Raw genomic sequence first — 11,724 nt, 5'->3', positions numbered from 1 at the left:
ATGCTCAGTCATTACAGTGAACTGAAATGAATAGTATGCTCCTTCAAATCGTTCTCTGACACTGTCCTTTAGTATTGCCTCTTGAAAGTAACAACGAAGCAAGATACTTTCTTTTTTGTGTGTATGTGTAGATAACAAGGCATTCATAGATACAACTAATGAAACAATTTCTGTACTTTTTAGTAAGTTATTTATTTATTACTTATTTAAAGCATACTCAGTTATGCAAGGTAGAACATACTAAAATGATGGATTTAAAATTTCTTTTCTCTAGGATGGGGATCCTTATCAGAACTCTTCATTTCTACTTCACTTCCTTCTTATTCAGCAGAGCATATGGCTTCCTAACTTGGAGAACTCCTACTGAGTCTGCCTTCCCATTTTATAACTACTCGTACTTAAACCTCTCTTCTGTATCAGAAGCGCAAGCTCCCAAAATGGCGAGAGCTCTCAACTTCTCACACAACATAATTGAAAAAATAACCAAGAGAGACTTTGAAGGCTTTGATGCACTGGAAGTTTTAGACCTTTCCTACAATCAGATTAAGGACATTGAACCTGGCACATTTGAGACTCTGCTCAGCCTTGTTTCTGTGAATTTATCTTTTAATGATAAGAAATTTTTTGTATCTGGTCTTGCACCTCACCAGAAACTCTTAGCAACTAGCAGAGCCTCTGAAAAATCAACAGAGGCTGCTCTGGAGCCTTCTGCATCAGCTGTAGAGCTGCCACATTCAGGAAGTCCACCTGACCTGCAAAAGGTTAATCTGAGGCTCAGACGAAGTACAAGGCATCTTCGAAGAGCATAGGAAAATACAATGGTCTCTCCAACAGCCACACTGAGGTCTAACCGCTGTGGACTACCAATAAACGGGACTCTTGATCTGTCAAAGAGCAAACTGTCTGAGGAAGAGCTGACGGAAAAACTAGATCCAGACCTCTGCCAAGCTCAGCTGGATGGTGTTTTGGAGCTTGACATTAGTCACAATGACCTGGAAATGGATCTTCTATCACTATTCATCCTGTTTTTGCCGATGAAAAATGTACAGTCTATTGATGTCAGTTACAACAACATAACAATTGACAATATAGATGTGGAAGCAATCTGTCACTTCCCCTTCAGCAACCTTTCTTTTGTAAATATTAGCAACAATCCCCTAAACAACCTGGAAACGATATGCCTCCCTCCAGCCATCACAGTAATCGATTTGTCCTTCACAAATATAAGTGTGATACCTCAAAATTTTGCTAAAAAGCTATTTAACTTAGAAAATATGTATGCTCAAGGAAATCACTTCATATACACTGTACATCCAAAACCCAACAATACAGCTCCAAAGTTTGCCCCTGGTACTGTACATATTAGTGCAATTTCATTAGTCAGAAACCAGGCAGGTACACCCATTGAAAGCCTTCCAGAAAAAGTAAAACACCTGAAAATCTCCAACTGCTCCATTGTAGAACTTCCAGAATGGTTTGCCAACAGAATGCAAGAATTACTCTTTTTGGATCTCAGCAGCAATCATATTTCCATGCTTCCTGACTTACCTATGTCCCTGCAGCACCTTGACATAAGTAACAGCGATATTAAAATAATACCCCCTAGTTTTAAATCTCTCTTCAACTTAACAGTATTTAATATTCAAAATAATAAGGTTACAGATATGCATCCCGAATACTTCCCGTTGACTTTAACAAAATGTGATATTAGTAAAAATAAGTTGAATGTATTGTCATTAACCAAAACCATAGGGAAACTTGAATTCCTTAATGTCTCTAGAAACCTAATAACCAGACTGGAACCCACTGGCCAACTTCGTTTGCTCACTAATCTGGATGGTAGTCACAATCTAATTTCAGAACTCCCTGATCACTTTGGGAAATCTCTTCCAATGCTGAAATATTTTAATTTATCTGGGAATAAGATCTCTTTCCTACAGCGTGGCTCTCTCCCAGTTTCTCTGATGGAGTTGGACATTAGCGACAACGCCATCACAACCATAGTGGAGGACACTTTTGGACAGTTAACAAGTTTGAGCATTTTGACTGTTCAAGGCAAACATTTTTTTTGTAACTGTGACTTGCACTGGTTTGTAAATGTCTACGTCCATACCCCACACTTGCAGATAAACGGCAAAGAAAATCTCAGGTGCAGCTTTCCACCAGACAGACGGGGCTCGCTGGTGGAGGACAGTAATCTCACACTTCTGCACTGCTCCTTGGGCATTCAGATGGCCATCACAGCTTGTGTTGCCGTTCTGGTTGTTTCGGTGTTGACAGGCTTATGTTGGCGTTTTGATGGGCTGTGGTACTTGAAAATGGGTTGTTACTGGTGTATGGCAAAGAGGAAGCAGTACAAGAAGAGGCCAGAAAACAAGCCCTTTGACGCCTTCATTTCATACAGTGAACATGATGCAAATTGGACGAAAGAGAATCTCCTGGAAAGACTGGAAACTGATGGATTCAAAATATGTTATCACGAGAGAGATTTCAAACCAGGACATCCTGTCCTTGGCAACATTTTTAACTGCATAGAGAACAGCCATAAAGTCCTTTTTGTTCTCTCTCCCAGTTTTGTAAACAGCTGCTGGTGTCAGTATGAACTGTATTTTGCTGAACACCAGGTCCTGAATGAAAATCAGGATTCCCTCATTATGATTGTGCTGGAAGACCTCCCACCCAACAGTATTCCACAGAAGTTCAGCAAACTCAGAAAACTATTGAAAAGAAAAACCTACTTAAAATGGAGCCCTGAAGAACACAAACAGAAAATATTCTGGCATCAGCTAGCAGCTGTCCTAAAAACAACAAATGAACCATTTATTGTGAGAGCAGAAAATGGACCCACTCAAGATATGTATGAGATGGAATGAGATAAAAGAACTTATAAAGATTGTGCCTGGAAAGCCTGCAGTCAAATAAAAGTGTTTCTGTGATTACCTTCTGCAAAGCCTGCTGTGTTGCAACTGGGGTATGTCTCAGATCAATCCCATGGGAGGTTACTAACAGTTTTGTAGGGTGCACATTAATCAGCATGAAAAAAATAATCCATTATCCAAAGGGCTGAGATCCCAGCACTGATGAAGAGCCTTTCATTTCTGCTTGTTTGATTTTATTCAGCTATTTCTAGCATTTCTTAAAATGTTGTGGATGTCACCTGAAAGGAAGAACAGCTTGAGTCACAGCACATATCCTAAATATCTTTTGGAGATTATTGCAGAAATAATAAAAAGTGGTGACATTCAAAGACAAGGACGTAGTTCAGACGCTGTTCTAGTACAGCTTCAGATATAGAGCACACTAAGTCTATGTACAAGAAAGACACAAACTACAGTAGTAGACAGGTAAAACTTTCCTTCTGTGGTTTAGCAAGAAAAGATTAAAGACTTAATGTAGCCATCCAAGAGATGTAAATCCACAGTGCTGTATTATTTGGTTACATGGTAGAAGACGACAGACATAAATCCTTTATAATTGCAGATGAACACATACAACCAGATGGTCAAGAAAGAGCTAGCCGAGTGTGTCAGTCTCTACTGTTAAATAACTGGTGTGTGCTTTATTTAAAGTGTTATCGCAAACCTCTGAACAATAAGCAAAAAAAGTCTGTATATTTAGATTTAAGAAAGTTTCACTTGACACAACCAGCCTAATCCATTTCAAATGGAATCAGCGCCGTCTCTGCATAGTCGCTATCATCACTGACTGCTACTTAATTTTTATTTGGGGAAAAAAATAAATCAGCTGATCTTACTCCTACATTGAGGTAAAATCAACAAACCATGACAGTAAATAAGTATCAGATGAGAACAAATCATTTAGTATACCACAACCTGGATTCATTCATAAGATGAGCAAATCTAAATAACTTATCTTTACCTGGTCTAGTACCACCTGTGTGACAGTGGCCAACACCAGTGACTTCAGAAGATGCTGAAAAATACACTGAAAATGTATATTGGAAAACCTATTCCACCACAATGGCTTCACCTTAACCCCACAAATCAAGAATGCTTTAATTCGTGGAGTAAACATTTCATATCCACTCTAAACTGTGTTGGCATTAACTATCAGGTTCTTGGATAGTCATACTACCCACATGAAGTTCCTGTTAAATCTTCCTACTTTTTTCTTAATAGTTCTGCAGCAAGCAGGTTCATAGCATACATACGGGCAGCAAGAAAAGTGCAGTGCATTACCAGTCTTAGAATTTTCTACTTTCATATTCCCAAGATACTTTCTTGCTCATACATGGACCGCCATAACTAAGACCTACTTTTTCTAAACTGTTCAGTATTCAGATACTTACATTACTTACTCTCTTACACATTTCCTCTCTTCTCAGTCTGTCTTCCCATACACTTTCCATATTTTTCCAGCACTATGTTGCTTCCAATTAATTGCCTTTGTATATTTTAACTTCACACTTCTCAGTCATGTTTTACACTATACTGGTTCTGTGCTCAGCAGAAGGTGGTATTAATACTACAAAGGGAATAAAGAGAAAAAAAAAAAAGAAAAGATACACCACAGAAGAGTCTAAAGCAAGTAATTTTTATCATATAAATGATTGCTTGGGTTTAGATTATACTTCTAAAAAGTCATGGCTACCTATTTTCAAAATCAAATCACTCCTTTTTACTCCCCCAGAAGTTATTAAAGAGAATTGAAAAATTAATCGGATATTGTTCCTACCACAGATTGAAGTTGTTACACTTTCCTATCTGACACTATAAACTTATTAACATGTTGGTTGTTTAAAGGGCACAACGGGCACCAGGGGCTAAACAGAAGAACAATATTGCAAAGTGTTTTTGAGGAGCTTCACTTCATTTGTCTTAATTACACATCACATAAAAGCAGTAAAACCTCCTTCTGTCCTCAAGGTGCACCTTCTTCCCTTCATTCCCATATGAATACTCACACAAATTACTTTTGTGAATAAGGTAAGAAGGATTTAACTTTCTATCATGTGATGAAGCTCATGTGATCTAAAACAAATGAATGGTATGGAATTGGGCACACATGCTGCAAACTCAAAACCTGCTTAATATGTCGAAACCAGTCCTAACACACATCTTTAACTCCCACAAGGTACATACAGGACCCCACCTCGCAACCGCTTCTGGGGCCCTTCCCTATACTCTTTCCAATCTGAAATTATAATTTCTGTTAAGGAAACAGATCCCACATATTTTTTCCCACAGATTAGGACGTTCTGTACTGAAGACAAATGCAAAGACAAAAAGGAAAACAAAACAAAACACGACAGATCTTTTAGTTATCTTTTGTAATTGCTTCAGTAAGAACCATGTTATTAGTTTATAGAGAAAAATATCTGGGCAGAAAGAAAAAGACTTATTGAAATAATTCCAATTTTACATTTGTATTAGAAAGTTGTTCAGAACATTTTATTGCAATAAAGCTGTCTTGAATTATTCAAAATTAATTAAAATTCAGAGTGTTAAAGAACAGTGTTCATAATGTAATAGCCTTCCAGGAAAATCTTGAAAATTGTTTAGTCAACAAATAGCCTAAACCAACAACTTACACACGGCAATGATGCAAATGTTTCTAAAGTAACAAGTCATCTTTCCATCACTATCACTTTGTTAAAGATGTGGCATTTTCCTATCACGAGGCACCAAAAGTCTGTGGCACAATTATTCTGGAGATACTAAGGCTTTGCTGAAGTCAATAGAAGCTGAAGGGTGATTGCTTGCTTTGAAAAGATCTGGCCACTTCAAGCAGTAATTGTCAAGAATTTAAATGCCTCCAGATTATTCTGTTTCATATGGAATTTCCACAACACATTACAAAACACAAGTGGTTGAATTTAGAAAAAATATTTAACTTCTGTTATTTGCTCACTGTGTCAACCACTAGATAAAGAGTATGAGTAGACACATTATTAGTCTTTAAATCAAACTGATGGTAGACTTCCCAAGAAAATCTCAAAAACTTGTAGTCGTCTTGTTACTCGGTCATAATGTTTCAACAAATGTTGTTAACAGTTGTCAGTTTTACCTGTCATGAGTATTACAGCTGCATCTCTCCATTTCCTGCTTTTAAGTAGTCAAACGAAAACACAACCAGCAACACTACTCTTCGTGTAAGTTTATGAATTAGAATACTCCAAAGGTAAGTGCATTATTAATAGCTGTCAGTATTATAATATTGCAATGCTTGTATTTATCCTCAATAAAACATGTAATCGGTATCGGACGGTTATTTCTAGAAAGTGAAAAATACTTATCCAAATATATTATTTTGGGATATATAATGGCACCAATCCTTAAAATAAATGTACAGCAGAAATCAACATATATATACACACACACTTCAGAGGTTCATTATGGTACCATGACACTTCTCAAAATTCCCTCCCCAGTGGCAGGATACTGCTGTTTGTAAAATGCCTCGTCCTGCTTTGGAAAGCCGAAAGGCTGAAATCCTAAACTTCACCTGAAATTCATAGAAATTTTGTTATTACTGACACTTGCTACAGCTAAATACCACCAATTCTTCCAACCTTCTGCAAATGCAAGTTTAAACCTAAGTATTAAAATACCAAGCATCCTTCCAGTTCTTCCTGTTTGAAAATATGGCAAGTATGCAATTTAACAGATAATACTTCTGCCACAGCCTCAGACTGTACTCTGAGATATTTTACCTAGATATTTTGCTATAATGTAGCAAATCACGTAGTTATAGCACTAACATCTTTTTAACGGGTCCACTGGTAAAATTTTGTAACAAAAACATTCTGGTGTAATGATTTCAAATACAAGTCTAAAATACCGCCCCCTCTGACTTGCCACGGAAATTCAAGAAAACAACACAGAAGTAATACCCTAGCATTCACTTTAAATGCAAATAGCTAGATATTAACACTAGTGTTGTTGTTGCCTTTTTTTTTTTTTTTTTTTAATTGGCAGCAGTATCACTGTGTTTAGAATAATCATTAACAAAAGCAAAAATGGGGACCCACTAAACCAGTTAGATCAGAACCAGAACTGCTTTCTCAAGGTTACACCGAGGGTACCGGTATCTGCTTGGTCGAAGCACTGTCATAGTCTCGCACCAAATCATTGGTGGTGTGATAATGCATGGCAACATAGGATTTGGTAAATCCAAAAGTTGAGTTCACTGGCTGTAAGCTATTTGGGGTGCTCACTTCCTGGGAAGGGCTGCTGTTATAGATACTGTAATAGGGCTCAATTCGGGTGTTCATGGGGGTTGAGCTGCTCTGTGCATAGTGCTGATGCCCAAAAGATGCCTTGGGACTCAGCACGCTTTCCTTGGAATGACTGGGACCACAGGCTTGATCCACAAGCTTTTTCTGGGGTTTTGGAGACAACATGTACGCTGAATTGGTCTCATGGTGGGATGACTTATTCCTATTGACTTCCAGGCTGCCTTTGCCCATGGCTTGAAGCCTTGTCTTCTGCTTGCAGCAGAAAAAGACAAGGGCTAGGTACTGCAGGCACCAGAGGACTCGTCTCCGAAGTCCAGCGCTGTTGCGGGAATATATAAAAGGATTTAATCCAGATTTGAAAAAAATTAGGGTAAATCCACACAGCTCAAACTGGTAGAGCACAAAGCTCCCGCTGCTGGACAGCATGTCCTGCATCAAAGAGATGCCCAGGGGCAGGCAGCACACCAAGACAGAAAGCACAATGACAATGCACGTCACCACTGCCCTAGAGTCTTTGGCTGCGGACAGGTTGACTGCTGACACAAGCTGGAGTCGGCTGGTGGCAGGGGCTGGCGGCAGGCCGAGGTGCTTGGCATAGCCGTGTGCCTGGATGTGTTGTGGCTTGCTGGAGCTCTGGTTCCTGTACAAGGCAGGCAAGGCGCTCTGCATGCCTTCCTCAGCCCTGGCGGCACGGGGCCCCACGAATGGCTGGGGTCTGGAGGTGTCCATGGCCACCACGGGCGGGCACTTCCTCACCTGGGCGTTCCTCCGCAGGGCCTGGGCGATCATGACATAGGAGATGGACACCACAGCCACGCAGCAGATGAAGTCGGTGACGTAGAGGTAGAGGATAATCTTCCCCTCCCCGCTGGCGAAGCTGGACATGGGCAGGCAGAGGCGGGAGCCGCGGGTTTTCAAGGTGGCCAGGGTGGCCAGGGTGAAGCTGGTGGCCCAGAGGAGCAGGGTGAGGAGCAGGGTGCAGGGGAAGGAGGCGGCGCGGTGTGGCTGCTTCCCCAGGACCATGCGCAGCCGGTGCAAGGCAATGACCGCCACCGTCTTGAGCGACATGATGATGAAGCCGGAGCTGGTGAGGTGGAAGGCGAAGCAGAAGGTGCCCGGGGCACCTTGCACCGAGTCGAAGAAGAGGACAAAGGCAAACATGGGGGCGGCCACCCCGCAGATGAAGAGGTCGCAGAAGGAGAGGTTGAGGATCATGAAGTCGAAGTTGGTCCTGAATTTCCTGAGGGCCGGGTCGAAGAAGGACAAGAAGACGATGAGGTTGCCGTAGGAGCCCAGGCAGAAGACAAGCGCCAGCAGCGAGGCGCAGGCCGCCAGGGTGGCCGTGTGGGTGCCCTCCCGCAGCCCCCCGGCGGCGCTGCCGTTCCCGCCCAGCGGCAGCAGCGCGGTGTCGGGGGGCTCCTCCTCGCCCCCCGCCGGCAGCCGCCCCGACGCGTTCATCGCCGCCTCACCGCGGCCGAGGCGGGCCCATGGCGGGGGCCGCCCGCCACCGCCGCCGCCGCTCCCTCAGGGCTGCCCGCGGCCAGGCGCCGCCCGCCCCGCCATGGCGCCCGCCGCCGCGGCCCGGCCCGGCCCCTTCCCCGCTCGGCGCCGGGGCCCCGGCGGCGCCTCCTGGCCCCCGCCCCGCTCCCCCCGGCGCGGCGCCGGCGGCTGAGGCGAGGCCGCGGAGCTCGCACCCGCGCCCGGCCCCACGGCAGCGCCGCGGCCCCGGGGAAGGGCTGAGGGAGCGGGGGTGAGACCCCGGGCCAGAGGGAGGAGGAGAGCAAAAGGAGGCGGCAGCCGCTGAGGCACGGGGAGAGAGCGGGGCCTGGCAGCGCCCTGCGTGCGGGGAGAGCCCCGGGGGAAAGGGGCCAGGGGTGATGCTGAGCAGCAGCTGCCCCAAACGCGGCTACCCTTGGACTTTGGTTTTGATCTATTCCAACCTGCATGTCAAATGGTCCCTGTCCGTCCTGTCCTGCGGCGGGAGCACCATCCTGCACAGGGACAGGCACTGCAAAGCCGCGAAGCCAGCACAGAGAATGCACCTGGAGGGTTTAGGAGGTTTTAGGACAGGTCATGGCCCAGCCCTACCCTTAACAGGACACTGAGTCAACAGCTGGCCACTCAAGGCTTCAGGGTTCTTCCCTGTTGACTTAACACCACCAACACACCTGCCCCAAACCCCAAACTGTCCATCATAAAAAGTTAAGGCAGGTTTGCACGCTGCATCTTCTCTTGCCTGCGCTTCTGCGCTGCGTTCCTGTGTGAATGTCCTTCCCTGATGGCTCAGAAGCTAGAGTAAGGAAACATCTATCTTCCCGCAGCAAATAAGATTTAAAAAGAAAAAAAAAAAACAACAGTAGCAGTAAAGGGATAAAGAATAAATACAGTATAAATATTAAATACTTTAAATGGGAGTGCTGTATTTGTGAAGCAATGGTGTACTGGATGTCTCAACACTAAGTGGATCATTTAGAGAATCACTTACATGGGCTAGGAGATCAGGAAAGGCTCAGCACGCGTTCTGCAAGCCAGCAAAGGGCCCTGGTAGGCAGAAGACAGGGACATCAATGTCAGTCACCTCTACTGTGTTCTCAGTGAAAGTCCAGCCAGGTAAAGGCACAAAAGTGCTATGAAAATACAGCAGATGCAGTACTTCTGACTTCTGCATGGGCACTTGTCTTATAGCGTACATTCCCACATAGACTCATATATATCAATCTGGATATCATCTTAATAACCTTCCCCTACCCTCAGCAATCCTGCAGAAGGACACCGGTGCTTTGCAGAAGCATCAAGGCAGTGACAAGATCATTAGGTTGCCATCTGACGGCTTGTCAGTGCTACTTGGTAGTTTATTTTTCAACACATTTCTTTCTAAAACTAAGAGCAATTTCCTTCAGTAAACCTATGACTCACAAGAGCAGCCAGGCCGACAAGCCTTGCATGCTAAGCACAACCTCCAGCTGGCAATCAGTCCAGCCTTGCTATGTGGTCTGCTACTGGGAAAAGCTAGCAGCCATGAGAGCAGCATGGAACCTGGGCACATTGGTCTGGGCCATTTCACATTGGTTTTGTTCTTAAATTAGTTGCAATGAAGATGGACAAAACCCAGAACATCACATCCATGTTTTCCTAGGGCTTCAAGCCTCTCAGCTTGCCTATCACTTTTATTTTAGCTCTTGCTTGTATTTTTATTCTCCAGTCATGGCTAATTTGAATTCTGTGGGTGAATCCTGGCCCTTCTGAGTATGATTTTTTTCAATGATGAGCTGGGATCTCCCTGAGTTTTCTTATTTATAAACATCAGATCATGCTTAACTGTATGATTAAATGAGACTGACAAAATAGCAGTGTAATGCAAGAGTCCATTACTTCAAAGTGATTAATACTGAGGAAACAGAGCTGATTGTAAGTGAAACTAATGCGAGCACAAATACCCGCATCCTTAATTGTAAGCAAGACACTAAGAACTCTGACCTTAGTTTCACATTATGCCTAATGCCTGAGTCTACATTAGACTTGACTACTTCTGTGTTGTCACTTATCAAAAAAAAAGTAATAACACAACTTCTTGCAAAACGTGAGTCCTTTAAAAAGATGGAAAAGTCTAATGTAATTCCAAATACTACATTATTTGACCAAATGCTCCAACTTGGGTGACCACAGTTAGACTTCCCGATTTCCTTCAGTTTAGCAGGTAGAAGCATACATGGAAAGAAGACTGCATATGCCTAATGGGACTTTTTTTTTTTTTTGTGAGGCCATACATTTTAAAGGAGTTAGCAAGAGACTGATCTCGTGTGTGCTTTTGAAACCACTCTATGAGAGCCTGAGTTCTAAATCCACTTTTCAGAAGTGTAAGACTTGGACCTTACAAAAAAGGTATTTAGAACTAGCTATGTGCAAAATGCCAGATGTCTGCCATTTTCTAATAGTAACTAGTTTAGCTTGTCACTTATCTCATTAACACAGGACTTAGGCACATGAAAAGCAAGGGTTTTTGTTTTATTAGGTATTTTATACCTCTATAGTTATGAACTGTAGTTTGAAATGAAGGAATAGGTGTTAGGAGTTACTATAGCCTGCAAGCCTCCAACATTTCAGTAGAAAAGCATGAGCCTGGATGGAACTTCAGTGATGTGCATTCAGAAATGCTGCAGATAGCAGCATGCGCTCAGCTGAGCGCCCACGAAGACTACGGGAGGCAGTGAGCAGAAGGGAAGTGATTAGAACACAGGTCCTGTAGTTGGGGAGTGAGACGAACTGAGGCAGCACACATCTCCATGGGAACGTGAGACACTGCGCGGTCTCTCTTGCTCAGCCCCCTTTTTAAGAGAACTGCCAAAGTTTGGGGCAGGGGAAAAGAGCAGGGGAAAAATGAGTGTAGGTTTTGCAAGGCAATCACAGGAGCAACAGCTTTTGCAGCACCTCACACAAGGTAGTAGGATATTAACTCCTACTTTACAGCACTCTCAAGGCCTTCCTTAAACCAATTTGAAAAAAAAAAAAAAAAAAACAGCTCTCTA

General features: G+C 43.2%; 2 protein-coding genes across 3 annotated transcripts; one reads left to right on the top strand and one right to left on the bottom strand.

Moving 5' to 3' along the window:
- Positions 1 to 275: 275 nt before the first annotated feature.
- On the top strand, positions 276 to 2,873 carry LOC309876027 (toll-like receptor 2; the record flags this gene model as incomplete). Its single annotated transcript, XM_082755901.1, is given in 2 exon segments — positions 276 to 806; positions 810 to 2,873. Coding segments are annotated over 2 exon segments (2,595 nt in total).
- Positions 2,874 to 5,322: 2,449 nt separating this feature from the next.
- GPR75 (G protein-coupled receptor 75) lies at positions 5,323 to 9,703 on the bottom strand. Of its 2 annotated transcripts, XM_082755614.1 has the most exons (2): positions 9,684 to 9,703; positions 5,323 to 8,438 (listed from the first exon to the last, which is right to left on the bottom strand). In XM_082755614.1, coding segments are annotated over exons 1-2 (1,410 nt in total). In that variant the 5' UTR covers positions 9,686 to 9,703; the 3' UTR covers positions 5,323 to 7,030. The 2 variants fall into 2 exon arrangements, with proteins under 2 accessions (XP_082611740.1, XP_082611739.1); XM_082755613.1 differs by lacking the exon at positions 9,684 to 9,703 and having other exon boundaries at positions 5,323 to 8,720.
- Positions 9,704 to 11,724: the final 2,021 nt, after the last annotated feature.

The sequence above is a fragment of the Aythya marila genome (genome assembly GCF_965140915.1).
Source record: "Aythya marila genome assembly, chromosome: 3".
In the NCBI taxonomy this organism is placed as follows: Eukaryota; Metazoa; Chordata; class Aves; order Anseriformes; family Anatidae; genus Aythya; species Aythya marila.
The sequence above is the reverse complement of the archived record's forward strand: the minus strand, read 5'-3'. Positions and strand labels throughout refer to the sequence as shown.